Consider the following 19,144-nt stretch of genomic DNA (forward strand, 5'->3'; position numbering starts at 1 on the left):
TGTCCTTGGGGCCTTTCGTAATTTGGTTTTGGAATGGTGGAAACCAGATACCGATTGGCAACAACAGATGGTGACACAGGTAGGGCTTTTGTTGGTCTGGGAGAAAAGGGTACTAAAGGGCCAGGGTTCTTTGCCTGGTTAGTATCTTTGGAGGTTTGTTGCTTAGGAAATTTTGGAGGTTGGGGCTGTACGGGTCTTTTCCCGGACATCTTGTATTGGAGTCTGCAGGAATTCACGGGTTAGGAAGTCAGGGATACTGTTTTGAGTTCCTTGTATGAATTTAATGTCAAAGTCAAAAATGGAAAGGATGGCTTGCCATCGTGCAAAAATCTGTTTTGATGCAATGTTTTGAACATCTTTTTCTAAAACATGTTTTGCAGATTTACAATCAATCCTTAATAAAACTTTTGATTCAAAAGATTACTTTGAAATTTTGAAATGCATAGTACTATAGATAAGATTTCTTTTTTAATAGTACTGTAGTTAAGCTGAGTAGGAGTCCAAATTCCTGAATGAAAACAGACTATTTGTTCTGGGGAAGTGGGACTAACACGTTGGAGAAGAATGCCGCCATAACCAATGTTAGAGGCATCTGTCTGGACGACCTTGTAGGAATTTTCTGAGGGGATTCCTAGGCAAGGGAGTGTCTTGACATATTTTTTTATTTCTTGGACAACAGAGGTATGAACTGGGGTCCAAGGGGGAGGATTTGTCCGAAGCCTATCAAAAAGAGGTTTGCATTTTTGCCTGAGATTTTGATAGAAATCAGCAATGTAATTGAGAGATCCTAGAAACCTTTGAAGTTGGGTTTTGTCTAAAATGTCATCAGGAAACTTATCAGCAAACTGGATGAATCTGTCTATGGGTTTGATAACACCATATCATATATCAAAACCTAAGAAACGAACACTGGTTTGGAAAAGTTTAATCTTTGGGGCTGAGACAACAAGACCATTGGACTTGATGGTATGAAGAAATGATCTGAGGTGTTTCCAATGTTGTGTCAGGGATTCTGAAAATATGAGTACATCATCAATGTATACAATAATATGGCTGGAAAATGGATTGAAGATTTCATTCATGATGTTTTGGAATTCAAAAGGTGCATTTTTGAGACCAAAAGGCATTACATTCCATTCGTAATGACCAAAGGGTGTGGTAAAGGCTGTCTTGTACCTATCAGACTCTCTGATTTGTATCTGCCAAAAACCACTCTTCATATCAAACTTACTGAAAACCATTGCTTTGCTAAGTCTGTTAACTAAGTCTCTTTTGTTGGGAATAGGATACCTAATCCATTCTAAGACTTTATTAAGAGGCTTATAATTGATAACAAGTCTAGGGACACCTCTCTCAATTTCAGCGTTTTTCTGAATATAAAAGGTTGGGCAAGACCATGATGACCTAGAGTTTTTGATGATTCTCTTTTTAAGAAGATCCTCTATTTCAGCTTTACAAGTATCCATAAGTTCTTAACTCATTTGGATAGGTCTAGCTTTGGTAGGGATGTTCTTTTCATGGAAATCCTTGACATAAGGGAGGGCAACTTCGTGCCTTCTCTTATGCCAAAAGGTTGTAGGAAGATCAGAGCAGACTTCCTGCTTAAGTTTTTCTTCAAACTTTCTGATCTTTTTTTGGTAAGTTTCACAGGCTAATTGTTTATCAATTCTTCGGTAACTAAGTTCATCATTAAGATATTTAAGATGCTGGGTTTTGGCATTGACGAGGCTAAGGGTCTTGGAGATAGAGACTTCCTGGAGACTGTTGATGTCTTTAGGCTCTGGGTTCCTAAGAAACTTAAACCTAACTGGTTGGTCAAAAGGATGGGTAGTGATTCCTTCACTATCCGTGATGAAAGGGTACAATAGACACATGAAAGGGTTTCCTAAGATGACCCTGTCTGTCATATTTTTGACAAGAACAAATGTGGTTTTAAAACACGTATTGTCTTGGCAAACATGTGCTTTTGGGATTTTGAATTCAATTTGCATTTTTCCTCCACTTGCGGAAGTTAACCTTTCTTTGGTTTTCCGAAAGTATTTAGAGGGAATGATTCCTTCTTGGATGTAGTTGAGATTAGCACTTGAATCTATTAAGGCTACTACATTAAATTCAAAATCTCTAGTGATGACAATCCTGACTTTGGAGTGCCATTTCTGGAAGTTAATTCTACTGATGGTATGCAAGAACGCTTCTTTAGTAGGTTCTTGTTCCATATCTGCAGTAGGGTTAACTGTTTCATCTATTTCTTCATCAGAAGGGTTCTGTAATGAGGTGCCTTCCTCATTGCCTTGATGAGAAGTGTTTTCTAACTGTTTGACTCTCTGGTCCATGAGATTGTGATCAACCCTAAGGATGGTTAATTCTTGCTTAAGGGTTCTTACTTCTGATTTGGTATCCTTAATCTCTTTCTGGAGATCTTAAATGGTTATCTCTTTCTTGGATTTGGTAAACCTATTGTAGATTTTTTCCAAATCAACTTTGGGTTCCTGGATCCTAGGTTTGGATGTATTGGCTTCCTTAACTAGGGTTTTGTGGAACTCATTGATTTTTTGAGCTTTGGTAACTGGGTTTTCGATCTGTTCTATGAGATCTAAGAGCAGGTCTTCTTGCTTAGAAAGAACACTGATAGTCTTGTTCCTACAACAACCATCTTTGCAAGCTAGGACTTCATCCGTGCCACTAGAGGAGCTAGAGGAGACTCTAGAAGGTTCAGAGGATGACCTATACAACTAGTGCTTCTCTTCTTCACTAGAATTATTTGAAGGCTCACTATCTGAGCGATCAAGTTCTAAGAGTTTGAAGATTTCTTCTTTACTGGTTTGGTCACTGATGAGGGTATTGATAAGGGATTTAGCCTTAGCTTTACACTCTTTCTGGAAATGACCTCTCTTTCCACACTTAAAACATTTTCCTAATGTTTTAGGAATGAACTTTCCTGTGGACTTGGATTTTCCTTTCTTATAGAAATCATCAGTTTTGAACTTCTGTTTTCTATAGTACTTGAAGGCTGTTTTCTTCCTATGTGATTTCTTAGAGGGTTCTTTTCCTCTGTGTTTGGATTTCCTTTTGGGGATTATTGAAGGTAAGCCATATTGAGTATAGAAATTTCCTATTTCGTACTTGACTTTGCTCTTGTTGGCTTGACTTTGGATTTTGAGATCTCTACACATCTTCATTCCTTCATTTCGGATTGTGCTAGAGATGTCTCCATAGGTTAGGTTATCATAATCTATGACACCTAAAGGGCTAGCAAGAGTTTCTTTGACCTTTTGTCCAAATAATGTGGGTAAGCCATTGATGAACTTCTCCTTCCAAAATGGAGAGTTACAATCACTTCTATGCATGACACGGGTGGTGAACACATCTTCATACCACCTGTATTCTCCAAGGTTCTTACATCTAAGGTTATTCAACTGGTCATAAATCCTAGATGTAATGTTGCTGGGTTTACCTATGAAGTGTTTCATGATCGTATAGATCAAGGTATTGACTCCGTCTGGAACACCTCTTCCTATGTGTTCGTCAAAGATGGGGTTCTCATTCTCATCTTTTTGGATAGCATGTTTAATGTCTTCCTTAGACTCTTCTGTTAGATAGTTATTCCACCAATCTAACAGTTTTCCTGTGAATCCTAAAATCATGAGCTCTACGACCTCTGTGTTTTGAAGTCCATCATTTAGGTAGTTGTTGGCTACCATGGTCATATGCTGAATCTTGTTTAGGATTTCTTGTTCGGATAAACCATCTATGTTTCATTCATAGAGTTTACCGCTGGATACTGTGAACCGGGTAGTCCTTTACTCATACTGGAGGTCAGGAGGTGTGGGTCTGGGGTACCAATTCTTGGTAAGGCTGGTTGGGTTTACCTTGGGTTGGTAAAGCTTATTTACCTGTAATCCTCGGAATTGGTCTTCTAGGTGTTCTATCTCTTTTTCAGTTTCTCTGGAGATTCTACTAGAACTGCTAGAAGCTATGTGGGCATGTAAGGTTCTAAGCCTAAGTTCTCTACTGGTTGTGGTGTGATCTGGTGAAGGGGTGACTAGTTCCTTCTTCACAAGTTCTTCAAGCTTTTGGGCTACGATTTCTAGGGCTGTCTGGTCCTTAGGCTTGAGACTGGCTTGTCTGGTTGTGGGGAGCTTGACTAAAGGCTTTTCTAGGGTTTGGATAGGTTTGCTAAGGTTTCCTGGCTGGAGGATAACCTTATTGTCAATCCTACCTTCGATCCTATCAAGCTGTTTTCCTATGACTCCTAAACACTGGTTGGTATAGTTGTTTTGCTCTATTACCTTCTTGACAACCTTTTCTTCTTCGGTTGGGAACTTGAAGGGAGAAGCAACTATGTTTTCAGTACCACGGTGGTTAAATAGTATAGCTTCCTGGGGAGGGTGACTAGACCGAACAACTTTCTTAACTCTTTTGTTGTCTTTTGTGGTCCAGTTGGTTTTGGTGATGACACAAGACTTCTTATGCCATTCAAAATGGTTCTCAAAGTATTCAAAGAAAGGGACATTGCTGGATATCTCTTTCATGAATTCTTTCCATTTTGCCAAAACTTCTACCTTTTGTTCTCTGGTATGGTTGGCTCTATAGGCTTCTCTCTTGGCTTTATTCCCCTTTGATTCAAATTCTTTGCCTAAGGCATCCATGTCAGGGGTGAATACTTTCCTTATCACCATGAGCTGACGATCAATTTCAGTTTCTGGCTGAAAGGGATCTCTCATATCAGTTCCTGAAGGTGAAGGAGGTTTTTGACTGTCTTGGCTAGTGCTGTCTTCTTCTTGATCAGCAACTGAGTCTTGCTTGGCTGTGTAACAAGGGGTACTAACCTGGGAATGGGTTTTTACACCTTGGAATTCTGGTCCTAGGTCTCTTCTTGATCTAGGAAAGGGAGCTAGGTTTCTAGATGAACTACAATGGGATGAAGGTCTATCTTGAAGAAAGATAGTTGGCTGCCTAAAAGGTTGGTGTAGATCTAATGAGGATCTAGACCTGGGATCCTGGTGCAGATCTATTAGGGATCTGGGCCTGGGTTCAACATATTCTAAGGGTGTCCTAAACCTAGACTGGTCAAAACTGAGTCTAACCGTTCCATTGGCTAACTGCTGGACGAGATCTAGATCTGGGTTCCTATCTGGGTTTTGGATCTGTAGATGATAATTCTCATTCTCTAAAGTCCATCTTTCTAGGAAGATTATTTCTGACCATTTCAGGGTTCTAGGTACCTGAATTGTGGATCTAACATCTGAGGTTTGGATGAGAGTGGTTTCTCCAAATTTTCTTTTGTCTATGGCTTGGATAGACATGTTTGTTTTGATGCACTTATAATATATTCTGTATATAAGGGCTAGCTGTTTGGTTCCATTCAACATAAGAGTTCCATGTATCTTAATGTTAAGGGTGAGGACCTTCAGGATGTGAGGGTCATCAAGGGCTATAGTGAACCAGGGGCCATTATGGGTGTACCCATTGATGAGTACAAGATGGTGTATAGGTTGGACAATCATCCAATTGTTATTGTCCCATTGTGGGAGAGTACTTCAGCATCTGATGGAGACAAAAGGACTTTTGATTCCTAAAACAACCTGTTGGATAATCTGAGGAAACTGGTTGATCTGGTTATGGCTTGTTAACTTGATGAGCTTGATAAAGCCATATTCAAACATTTGTGAAAGCCAGCTTGGATCTTCTTCAACAGACCAATCTTCATAATTGATTATTAGTCCGGGGAAGGGATGTTTCTTTTCATAAACCCTGTGGCTGCTCCCAAAGTATTCTTCCCAGGTTGACTGGATGAAGGCATTGTCAATATCATCCAGGTCTTCCCCATAAACTGGGAAATGGGTGGTGACCAATATTCTGAAATGCTTAAACCATAGGTCACATGATTCAGACATAGCCTTGCTTCCCAAGATACGAACTTGTATGTCGGTAGGCAAGTTGGCAACAGCACTTCTTAGCTGGTTTTGAGTCTCAAGACTTAACCTAGCATAATCAGTGCCCATAATAGTCATTTTATCCATTGAATGCATATCCTCCTTGCCAAAGAGTTGACTAATGGAAATTCGCCTTATTTCAATTTCTGCCTCAAGATTTACTAGGTGTATTTCTAATGCTCTGAGGGTTCTCTGAAAAAGGCGGTGGTTGCTTTGGGTAAAGGCTCTTTGAAGGTTATCAAGGATAATTTTGATGGAGGGTGGAAGTTCTGTGTACACTCCATTTGTAAATTGGAAATTCCTAGATAAAACTTCTTGTAAGGTGATGGCCACATTACCACTGGAAAATATTATTTTAAGTGGAACAAATTCTTGAAGGGATGTTGCTTCCCTGGGTTCTATTCCAAAAGAAGCGCCTTCATGCCTTTCATAAGGATAAACAGTAACTTACCCCCTTTTGGTATCAGAGCCAAGTTTTGGCCGATCGTAAGTTGTAAGTTACTGTTTATATTTAATCAAGTTGGCCGGTACAACCACCATAGTTATCCATTATTTTGTGCATTATTCATTATTTTGAATATGTTATCTCCTACAAGTTATATTTTGTTTTACATCTATTTTCTGATAACTCTTCCATTCCCATTTATCACTTTCTTCATCTATTATTTCTTCTCAGTCTTTGTTTACTGTAATCTCTTTTGGTGGTAGGCTGAGCCTCCCGTTTAAACTTCTGTCTATTATTTTGATATTATTTGTTTAAGCTAATCAATTGTTTCCCAGTTATCTGCCTTTCCATATCTTTGTTTTTAGCCCAAAGTTTGTTGCAGATGTATACTATTGAGACGAGTAAGACCAAATCTAAGCCGTCTTGCAACCCAGTCAGACCCAGTGTCTTTCCTGTTCATGCTTGGTTCACCCGTGTCAGCCGAGAGAGAGGCGTTTTAAGGTGTTAGCATTGTGGAGAGTTTGCGGCAGTAAGAGGTTGTAGTTAGCTTGTGAAAAGGCATTTGTCCCGTGTGTATACTCTGTTTCAGATCTAAAGGTTATATCTAGGAATTTGGAGATAAAGGTAATTAGGATATAATTGTTTAATTTAAGCCTTAATTCAGAATGATGAATAGGATGTTTAAAAGGAGTGATTCATCCTTTAGTATTAGATCTTGCAGTACAACCCTCCCTGAGATTCCTCAAGATGATGGAACGATAAACTCGAAGTCGTACCAACTTTCAGATTTAGATCAAAAGTTAGAAGATTGGAACATACCAAAAGTACCCATAAACTAGGTCTATACGTCATCATCGTGGTCCTTGAAAAAGACTTTCAAAATAGACTACCATGTTAGGACTATAGAGCAAGTTTATAGCATCAACAAGGAGTATGAAACATGCTACTTGTTGTCCCCTGTAGCAATAAAAGCTCACAGGAAAGAAGATCATAAATTCCTCCATATTGGTCTAGTCCAAGTAGGAGTAAAACCATTGATTAGAGAAGGGTTGAACAATTCAATCCTTATGGCCCTCAGAGACACTCGTCATCTTAGATTTAATGACAGCCTCTTAGGTACCATGGAATCCAGTTTAAATGGTGGACCAGTTCATTTCAACTGTTTCCCCAATTTCACTGTAGCCCTTGATGACCCTCACATTCTGAAGGTCCTCACCCTCAACATTAAGACACATGGAACTCTTATGTTGAATGGAACCAGACAGCTAGCCCTTATATACAAAATATATTATAAGTGCATCAGAACAAACATGTCTATCCAAGCCATAAATTTGGAGAAACCACTCTCATCCAAACCTCAGATGTTAGATCCATAGTTCAAGTACCTAGAACCCTGAAATGGTCGGAAATAACCTTCCAGCAATTAGGAACCCAGATCCAAAACCCAAATAGGAACCCAGATCTAGATCTCGTCCAACAATTAGCCGATGGAACGATTAGACTCAGTTTTGACCAGTCTAGGTTTAGGACACCCTTTATATATATATATATAAAATAAAGTTTAGCTACAAAATTAGTTGTAGCCTAAGGATACAACCTTACTCAATATCTTTTAATTAGAGATGAATTTAAACAAATCTACCATTGGATTATATTTTCTTCTTATATCCTCCATGCTTGCAAAATAATATTATTAAAATAATACCAATAATATATATTTTATTATTATTATTAAGTAGTTTTTTTTTTCTTTTTTTGAGTAAGTGTTATGAAGTAGTTGATTTAAGTATGAAATAAACTCTCTTATATATACATTGTCTTTTTTGATAATTTACCACTCAAACCACCACTTTTAAAAGTGCTAGTGAAACACTCAGTTTTTTCAAAAAATCCAGTTTCATACCGCACTTTTTGAAACCTCCACTTTTTCAAAAAGCACAGTATCAAAAAGCTGAACTGAACTCACCCTTAGTAGATTGTGAGTGATTGCTCATCGCTTACATATAAATTCATTATTTTTTTTTCATAGGTTACACTTTGCTGCATCATAGTTGTAGCAAAAAAGTTAGATAATAATTTGTGATATTAGATATTTTTTTTCTCCTTGATCTTAACCTTGAGTTGTATTGTAATTAATTTTTTATGTTTTTTTTTTTTTTTTAATTGGAAGTTTTGTTAATTTACATACATACACATTTGCATAACTAGCACATATATTATGGGAGATTAGATTAATTTTTATAACAATTAGTGGTAAGTAATGAATCTAATCATATATTAATAAATATAAATTTGTATCAAAATGTATGCAGTGTGTGTCCCTAGAAAAAATCTTTGATGAGAAGAATTCAAATTCTTTGCATTTAATCCACACCCTAGTCTTGTCACACTCAATTTTCAATTATTAGACTTCCACAAAATCTTTGATGAGAAGAATTCAAAGAGTCTTGCCTTTAATCCACACTCTAGTCTTGTCACACTCAATTTCAAATGATTAGACTTCCACAAATAAAATTCTCACAGGCGAGGATTGAATTCCAGATTTCTTATTCAACCATCATAGAATTTTCAGTTGAACTAACTAAAACCCACCATTAAAATATAGTATTACAACATTTTTAAATATTAGGTACTAAGAATTGGTATCATATAAAAGAAAAGCTAACCCTCCTTAAAAATTAATTGATCAGCTAGGCCCCTTAAAAACAGAAGAGATTAAATTCTATAATCATCAGATCGATATCAATGTTGAATGAAAATCTAACATACGTATTTCTTAAAGCGCCAACCAGAATGTCCAATTGGCTAAGACTAGGCTCTTCTTGTCTCTAAGCTTTTGGCCCTGTACCAATACATCTGTCTCAGAATAAGCTTCCTTCCTTTGCTAGCCATGCATATCAATGGAAAATTTTAGGACGAGATCATGAAGGTCGTCTAACTCGTTGATTGTCAATCACTACAGCCAAACTGCTGGCTTTTTTGACCTTTTCCCTTTTGGTCAGATTATTGAACTTTCTTTTTTGACTTGATTACGTAATTGTTTGCCATGTGTTTATGACACCACACGTGGACCCACTTAGGTCTTATGTCAAAGCAAATTCGGATCTTTGTTCCAACATTCTTAATTCTTTGTTACAAAATCTCAGCATTTTTGTATTCTTACATTTCTAACCTTATTTGTACAATCATTAACCTGAATCTTTAGGTTCCACTTGTTTTGAGGGAATAATCATCAGGAGCCGACCAAGAGAAGAAATGTTGATCATGTAAAGTTCTCTACCACTAGCCTGTTGGGAAAAAATCCTAATCCCCTCTATGTCTATGTGTGAATTAAAATTAATGACTACCAAGCAATAGCAATATTATGGAAACAAAAAAAATTCCAGCAAGCACCACATAAACACAATCACATAAGAACACCAAATCTTACGTGGAAAACCCTCTAGTGTAGAGGGAAAAACCACGGGGCAGCTCCGAAAAATATCCACTATAAAATAGAGATTACAACTATCAAGTTTATGCTAAACTTGTGTTCACAATAAATTGGATATACAACAAATATATCTCAAGGAGTAAATACAATCTCACCACAAAGCCAGTAGCAAAATCTTCCTCTGAATACTCCAACTCTCCATGGTTGTAGCACTCAAAAACTCCATGAGAACTCCACCAATTTATCTTCCTTGTGTGTAACTTGAGCAAAGAAAAATGTCTCCTTTTTCTTTTTCACTCTCTCACACTCTCACTGTGTTTCTCTCTATTTTTCGGACTGCACCTCCAGCTGAAGCTCTCTCTTTTTGTGTTTTGCTCTCTTTGAAACTCACATACAATGGCCAAGAAAGGCTCTCTGTTTTCAGCTTTGCTCACAAGGCCGAATGGCCTTTGTTTTCCTTCTTTTCTTCTTTTGTCAGTTTCAGCGTGTCTCACACGCCTAAGTCACTGCCCAAGAAAAATGGCATGCTGACTTTGGAACACTTCTCATTAAGAGAAGTTAGACCTCTCCATGTTTAGGTCACTTCTCAATAAATGGAAAGCTGAATTTGAAGACTCTTGGAACCAAGCTCATAAATGAGCTTTGACAAGGCATGGCAAGCAAGTGGGCTGGACCCACACGGTAAGGCACCCAACAATCTCCCCCTCCAGCCCACTACGGAGGAGATCTTCAACCCAAGTCTTCAATCAGAGTTCATGCCGGCCAACCCGACACAAAGCTTTAGCTTCTCTCTAGACACAACCTTGGTCAACATGTCAGCTGGATTTTCATCTGTGTGAATTTTCTCTAATTCAAATAACTGTTGTTCAACAACTAGTCTCAACCAATTGTATCTCACCTCAATGTGCTTCGAGCGTGAATGGTACATAGAATTCTTGCTTAAGTCTATAGCACTCTGACTATCACAATTAACTACATATCCATCTTGCTTCAAACCCAATTCTTGGAGAAACCGTTTCAACCAAAGCATCTCTTTACCTGCTTCATTAGCTGCAATATACTCAGCTTCAGTTGTAGATAAGGCAACACACTTCTGCAATCTTGACTGCCATGATACAGCTCCCCCTGCAAAAGTAAATAAATACCCCGATGTAGATTTCCTACCATCAAGGTCACCTGCCCAATCTGCATCTACATAACCCTCCAAAATTGGTTTAGAATCACCAAAAGTCAAGCACAATTTAGAGCTACCCCTCAAATACCTGAAAATCCACTTCACTGCTTCCCAGTGATCCTTACCAGGATTAACCATGAACCTACTGACAACACCAACTGCATGAGCAATATCTGGTCGTGTGCAAACCATAGCGTACATCAAACTCCCAACTGCTGAGGAATAAATAGTTGATGCTATGTCTTCCTTCTCTTTCTTTGATGAAGAACAAGATTTCTTTCTTAGCTTGAAATGAGAACCAAGAGGTGTACTGACTGGCTTGGCATGCTTCATATTGAACCTTTCAAGAACCCGCTCAATATACTTCTCTTGTGATAACCATAGCTTCTTGGCTTTCCTGTCACGTAGAATCTGCATACCCAAAATTTGTCTTGCTGGACCCAAGTCTTTCATATCAAATGACTTGAACAAGTCCTTCTTTAAATTTCCAATCACACCTGCATCTTGTCCTACTATCAACATATCATCTACATATAGCAGAAGAATAACAAATTTACCATTGGGAAATTTTTTAACATACACACAATGATCTGCATTAGTCCTCGTGTACTTGTGACCCACCATGAATGAGTCAAACTTCTTGTACCACTGTCTTGGAGCTTGTTTCAAGCCGTACAAACTCTTCTTTAACTTGCAAACCATGTGTTCTTTACCTTTCACTTTGAATCCCTCTGGCTGATCCATGTAGATTTCTTCTTTCAAATCACCATGAAGAAAAGCAGTCTTCACATCAAGTTGCTCAAGCTCAAGATCTAAACTAGCTACTAATCCCAAAACTACCCGAATGGAACTCATCTTGACTACTGGAGAGAATATCTCATCAAAGTCAATCCCTTGTTTCTGACAGAAACCCTTAACCACCAATCGAGCTTTATACTTCACTAACTTGTCACCATCTTTCTTTAGCTTGAACACCCATTTGTTTCTCAATACCCTTTTGCCTTTAGGAAGTTCCACCAAGTCATAAGTCTTATTCTTGTTCAAAGAATTTATCTCTTCATGCATAGCCTTCAACCAGCTTTGCTTATCCTTATGAGACTGTACTTCCTGAAAACTTTCTGGCTCCCCCTCTTCAGTAATCATAGCATACTCAGAAGTGGGGTATCTAGTCGATGGATGACGCTCTCTAGTAGACCTTCTCACCTGAGGTTCTACCATCTCTAGTGGAGGAGGCTGCTCCCCCTGCTCAACACCATTTGTATCTGTCACATCATCACCATCAACACCTGCTGGCTCATCAGCATCAAATTCAGTTGGTTCATCACCATAATTCTCATCTTGTACGTCTTCTCTATTTGTGGCATTATCTGAGGAAGAAGAGGTAGGTGTAAGATCAGGAACACCTCCAACTATAGCTTTAGGCTTCTCAGTTTTTTCAAAGTCTTCCAAGTTTTCATTCTCATGAAAAACTACATCTCGACTTCTGATCATCTTCTTTTCTTTTGGATCCCATAGCTTGTAGCCAAATTCTGCATCTCCATATCCAACAAATATACAAGGAATGGATTTGCTATCAAGCTTTGATCTTTGTTCCTTAGGCACATGAACAAATGCCTTGCACCCGAATACCTTCAAGTGAGAGTAAGAAACATCTTTCCCTGTCCATACTCTTTCTGGAATATCAAAATCCAAAGGAACTGATGGAGATCTATTAATTAGGTAGCATGCAGTCACAACAGCTTCACCCCAGAATGACTTAGGCAGATTAGCCATTCTTAACATACATCTGATCTTCTCAACAATAGTGCGGTTCATCCTTTCTGCCACACCATTTTGCTGTGGGGTACCAGGAACTGTTTTCTCATGTCTAATGCCTCTCTCGGAGCAATAACTCTTGAATTCATTAGATGTGTATTCACCTCCGTTATCACTACGGAGACACTTCAAAGGCTTCCCTTTCTCTCTTTCCACCATGGCATGGAATTTCTTGAAGTGCTCAAATACCTGGTCTTTTGTTTTCAAAACATAAACCCACACCTTTCGTGAAGCATCATCAATAAATGTAACAAAATATTTATTGCCACCTAAAGTCTTAACATCAATGGGACCACATACATCAGAATAAACAAGTTCTAATACATTGGGTTTTCTAGTAGAGGGTATATTAAATGAAACTCTATGTTGCTTACCAAATAAACAAAAATCACAAGGATTTAGTGACGTACCTTTGGCAAAGGGAATGAGAGACTTCTTTGCCAAAATCTGCAACCCTTTTTCACTCATGTGAGCCAGCCGCCTATGCCACAAGTTAGGCGAAGAATCCTCTTGAGCTGCACTAACAACATCCTTGCACAACTTTACTTGTGTCTTGTAAAGTGTACAACAAATTTTCCCTCTAGCCAACACAAATGATCCTTTGCTAAGCCTCCATTTTCCATCACGGAAATAATTGCCATAACCTTCTTTATCAAGAACATGAGTGGAAATCAAATTCAGGCGAATATCCGGAACATGTCTCACATCCTTTAAAATCAATGTGTATCCAGTGTTAGCCCTAACACATATATCACCAATTCCCACAATGTCGGCATAACTATCATTGCCCATCTTCACTCTCCCAAAGTTTCCCGCTTTGTATGAAGTGAATAACTCCTTTCTAGGAGTGACATGGCAAGAAGCAGCTGAATCAATCACCCATTCAACATAAGGATCTGAAACTGTACAACAATCATCTTGTCCTATGGCTAGGACCTCATCTTCCAATACTATAACAGCAGCAGTGTTCTCATCATCCACCCTTTTTTGATTTTTATCCTCTTTCTGTTTGTTCTTCCAAGCCTTGCAATTCCTTTTTATGTGACCTTCTTTATCACAATAAAAACACTTGAATTTCCCTTTCGACTCTGACCGACTTCTGGATTTACCTCGCCCTTTAGAATTTCTACTCTTACTTCTCCCCCTGTTCTCTGTGACAAGAGCATGTGCAATATCCTTGCCCATATCCTTTCTTCTAGTTTCTTCATTAAGTAAACTATCTTTAACCATGGCAAGTTGTAACACACCATTCGGAGCAGAATTACTAAGTGACACTACCAAAGTCTCCCAACTATCAGGTAAGGAACTCAAAAGTAATAAAGCTTGCAACTCATCATCTATTACTAGCTTCATTGTAACCATCTGATTAACCAAGTCTTGGAACTCACTAAGGTGCTCGGCAATGGACTTACCCTCTTTAAGCTTCAAATTCACAAGCTTTCTAGCAATAAAAGCTTTGTTTTGAGCTGTCTTTCTTTCATAAAGACTCCTTAATTTTTCCCAAAGAGTCTCTGCATTTGTTTCCTGAGACACGTGGTGAAAAACACTAACATCGATGCATTGTCTAATACACCCGATAGTTTTTCTATTTAATTTCTCCCAGTCTCTATCTGACATATCACTAGGTTTGGCACTATCACCCTCAATAGGGTCATGCAAATCCTTGCAATAAAGGACATCTTCCATCATCGGCGTCCATATTGAATAATTCGATGCCGAGAGTTTAATCATAGTGTTCATAGCCATATTTTCCATTTAATCCAACACAAGACAATCAAACCCAAGCAACCAAAAGCTCTGATACCACTTGTTGGGAAAAAATCCTAATCCCCTCTATGTCTATGTGTGAATTAAAATTAATGACTACCAAGCAATAGCAATATTATGGAAACAAAAAAAATTCCAGCAAGCACCACATAAACACAATCACATAAGAACACCAAATCTTACGTGGAAAACCCTCTAGTGTAGAGGGAAAAACCACGGGGCAGCTCCGAAAAATATCAACTATAAAATAGATATTACAACTATCAAGTTTATGCTAAACTTGTGTTCACAATAAATTGGATATACAACAAATATATCTCAAGGAGTAAATACAATCTCACCACAAAGCCAGTAGCAAAATCTTCCTCTGAATACTCCAACTCTCCATGGTTGTAGCACTCAAAAACTCCATGAGAACTCCACCAATTTATCTTCCTTGTGTGTAACTTGAGCAAAGAAAAATGTCTCCTTTTTCTTTTTCACTCTCTCACACTCTCACTGTGTTTCTCTCTATTTTTCGGACTGCACCTCCAGCTGAAGCTCTCTCTTTTTGTGTTTTGCTCTCTTTGAAACTCACATACAATGGCCAAGAAAGGCTCTCTGTTTTCAGCTTTGCTCACAAGGCCGAATGGCCTTTGTTTTCCTTCTTTTCTTCTTTTGTCAGTTTCAGCGTGTCTCACACGCCTAAGTCACTGCCCAAGAAAAATGGCATGCTGACTTTGGAACACTTCTCATTAAGAGAAGTTAGACCTCTCCATGTTTTGGTCACTTCTCAATAAATGGAAAGCTGAATTTGAAGACTCTTGGAACCAAGCTCATAAATGAGCTTTGACAAGGCATGGCAAGCAAGTGGGCTGGACCCACACGGTAAGGCACCCAACATAGCCTTACCTAAAAGATTAATTTAACTGATATTCATAAAATTAATCTGGCAGGAGCTCTAAAAATAAACAAGAAAGAGATAATAAAAAGATGTAGCAGTTGTGCTCAAAAAGATCTATTTTTGCGGTGGAAGGAAATTTTGGAATTACAATTCACATCTGATGGTTTTGTAGAGCATATGCTAACATGTGTAAATTAATAACATTCGGAAGAAGATAATCAAATAAATTTTAAACTACAGTGCGCATAGAGCCATATACATAGACATATATATCCTGTGATTCTCCCAGAATGAAAATGTGACGCACACAACCACCATGTTAACATGGGATATTACTGTTGCTTTCTATGGTAAAATTTGCTTTACGGCGATATAGGTTGAAAGACTCAGGTCCCTTCACCTCGGTACCATCTCTGAAATTGATATATCATTTGATGAACAATTTTCTGGTCTGCATTCTACAATTCCTGCCTCTGGTATATTCCTTCCGAGGAAAAATGCCGGTTGCTTTGGTGCAGGTAGCTTATTGGCTTCATTATATATCATAAATATCACATCTAACATGGTAGGTCTATCAACTGGGCTTTGTTGGACGCACAGGAGACCCACATGAATGCACCTCAACACTTGATCAATGTGATCTAAATCACCTAAAGCTGTATCAATTAACTCCAAGCCTCTACCTTCTCCCCACAACTCCCATGCCTGAAACAATTCCAGGACTCTTACGGTTATGAACTATAACATGGTGTTTAGACAAAATAAGCTTAGTGTCATTAGGGACTTATATATCCAATAAGATTGAGAGGCCGTTAAGAATGGTAACTACTATAATTCTTTTGACCACTAACAATCTCCAACAATAGGACTCCAAAGCTAAAAACATCTGATTTTGTTGAGAAAACTCCCTCCATCACATACTCTGGAGGCATATAACCACTGAACAATTGAACAAACTTTGTTAGTATGTGAAGGAAGAAACACATTCATGTAAGCACATTCATATCCATGCACTTTGTAGCAAAGTGGTTTAATCACTCACTGTGTCCCAACAACTCTGTTTGTGTTTACTTCAGAATCATTTGACCCAAATATTCTAGCCATACCAAAATCCGAAATCTTTGGATTCATCTTATCATCAAGTAAAATTTTACTGGCCTTTAGATCTCTATGAATTATTCTTAATCTTGAGTAGTTATGAAGGTATAGAAGCCCTTGATGGATCCCTTGAATGATGTTGAAACGTTTCTTCCAATCTAGAATATTCTTCTTTGCAGGATCTGTAGTAGAACATATGTGTGAGCAATTGACAAAAACCAAAAGAAAGATAATTAACTAAATTGTCAAAATTTTCTAACCGAAGAGAAAAAAAGTCAAGGCTTTTATTAGGCATGTATTCATAGATGAGCATCATCTCTTCTTTATGAATGCAACATCCAACAAGCCTAACAAGATTAGTGTGCTGCAGTTTGGCAATTAGTATTGCTTCATTCTTGAACTCCAAAAATCCTTGTCCAGAACTCCTTGAGAGCCTTTTTATTGCAACTTCTTGCCCATCAGGCAGTTGTCCCTGAAATAATAACTAATTAGTCCAAATCTGACAACTTCTCTTTAAATTATTCTGCCATTTTGTTAAAAGTTTTATGAAGTATACCTTGTAAACAGATCCGAACCCACCTTCTCCAAGCTTGCTTGTAGTTGTAAAATTGTTTGTGGCTGATGCTACGATTTCAAAGCTGAAAAATTGCAGTTCATGGCTCTTCTTACCATCTCTTCTTTCTAGCTCATGTAATAATATATCTTTCTCTCTGTTTCTCTTCCCTGATAATTAAGGTAAGACATGGTAAGAGATCACTCATTAATTTAATTATTACTTATATGCATTTAATTTATTGCTGAGGCATTACCGCAATATCTATGATTTTCTTGTATCATTTAGCGTATGGAACTGAACATGAGTACAATGAGATCGCCTATTTTTGTAATGATGATCCGTATCAGTGGTTTAGCTGCATTAAAATGGAAAAAGATGAAAAATTACAAATTAGAATCACCAAATACAGAAAATGAAGAAAGAAGCTTATATATGGAATGAATAATAAAGATAGTAACAAAGTATCACATTCAAACCAAATTAAGTCATTATGACTACTAGAATACCTTTCGCTTCATGTTTTCTCCATACAAAACAGTATAATAATGCCAGCATACACGGTCCTCCTATTGTTGCAATGATGCATAGGAATGAAACTCGCGATTCTTCTGCATAAACAATTAAAAGTAGAATTTTTTTAAATTATGCTTATTGCCTACAATAACTTAGAAACGAAAGGGGTATATATAGGACTTAAAAAATCTACAACAAAATTAAATATCACCTTTAAAGCCAAATTAGATCAAACGAAATCCTTGTTTTTAATTTAAATTAGTAAATCATAACATAAATATTGCAAATTTGATTTGATAGAGAGATAAACTAGTGGCTCTTTTCATTGTGTAAGCAAGATAAATGGGAATAGCTCAGTGCATCTCATTCACTTTATCACATAATTAATTCAAATTATTCTCCTAAAATATGGCTCAGTTCATCTCACTCACTTTATCACATAACTCAATTTATTCTCCTAAAGTGTTCATGGCTCAGTACATTATGTATAACACTATGATAGTGTGTCATTAGAGGAAGTATCTATTTGAAGACTTACAAATTCAGAGTAAAGCTAGAACATCTAGAAATATTGATTCCTTAAATAATTAATTGGCTTATATAAAATTTATCTTTCAAGTAAACCAACTGCTTTTACTGGGAAATGCGATTCAAGATTGAGAATGTGCAAAAGCCTCTTCTACTAACTAGTAGCTCATCGAATGTATCAACTATATTGGCTGAAACCCCTATCTTGCCACTAGGCAGTGTTGCATGTTTATGGAAAGAATAAAAATGTAGGTGTTACCAAGTAACAAATCTAAAATGTAGAGAGAGGCACATAATTATCATTTTTCCGAACATTTTTGCGGTAAATGAAGGTGAAGTGTTTTACGAGAAAGACCATAATAGTTTTCCATATCTGATTAATAGATGCGTGACAGACCAGTCACTAAGAGAGACAAGTGTTATACATAATGTACTATGGAGCACAGTTAAATATAGATGCTTCTTGGCTGAAGTTATCAGTGAAAATTTGAAAAGTACATTTTTTAAACATCTTTGAGTGGCTTTCATCTTTGAGTGGCTTTCATCCAACATTAATCCATTTGAATAATATTCCTAGCCATACATTACCTTTCCCTATTAGAGAACAAAAAAAAAGTGAATTGCGCACAATTGTGTGCACATAGGTAAGGCAGCTGGTCAATGCACATATATTTCCTTATAATAGATTTCTTCAACTTCTGTGCTCTCAATAATTAGATCAAAGATTGCAATTTACTGTTTAATAGGTTTCATTTTGTAGATAAATTATGAAAAAATTCAATTACAAATTATATTAATCTTTAATTGAATTAAACTTTATCCTAAATTAAAGTAGGATCCAATAACTGAACAAAACATTTTAATAAAATGAGACTTTTAGATAAATATTAAAATTTATCAGAAGTTGATGTTTTAAAATTCATAATGTTTAATAAGAGCAAAGGTCCCAATATAACTTTTATCTGTGGAGAATAATATATCTAATGCATCAAATAT

The 19,144-nt window shown here is 37.3% G+C and overlaps 2 protein-coding genes across 3 annotated transcripts in view; both read right to left on the minus strand.

Annotated features, from left to right (window-relative positions):
- Positions 1-19,144, minus strand: part of LOC126725479 (G-type lectin S-receptor-like serine/threonine-protein kinase CES101) — a 93,087-nt gene that overhangs the window by 6,820 nt on the left and 67,123 nt on the right. The window lies entirely within an intron of this gene.
- On the minus strand, positions 15,584-18,672 carry LOC126725482 (G-type lectin S-receptor-like serine/threonine-protein kinase CES101). Of its 2 annotated transcripts, XM_050430245.1 has the most exons (5): positions 17,614-18,672; positions 17,361-17,462; positions 17,108-17,274; positions 16,812-17,023; positions 15,584-16,733 (listed from the first exon to the last, which is right to left on the minus strand). In XM_050430245.1, the coding sequence occupies exons 2-5, from the start codon at positions 17,386-17,388 to the stop codon at positions 16,649-16,651; spliced, it is 492 nt and encodes a 163-aa protein (XP_050286202.1). In that variant the 5' UTR covers positions 17,389-17,462; positions 17,614-18,672; the 3' UTR covers positions 15,584-16,648. The 2 variants fall into 2 exon arrangements, with proteins under 2 accessions (XP_050286202.1, XP_050286201.1); XM_050430244.1 differs by having other exon boundaries at positions 15,584-17,023.

The sequence above is a fragment of the Quercus robur genome, chromosome 5 (genome assembly GCF_932294415.1).
Source record: "Quercus robur chromosome 5, dhQueRobu3.1, whole genome shotgun sequence".
NCBI classification, from domain to species: Eukaryota; Viridiplantae; Streptophyta; class Magnoliopsida; order Fagales; family Fagaceae; genus Quercus; species Quercus robur.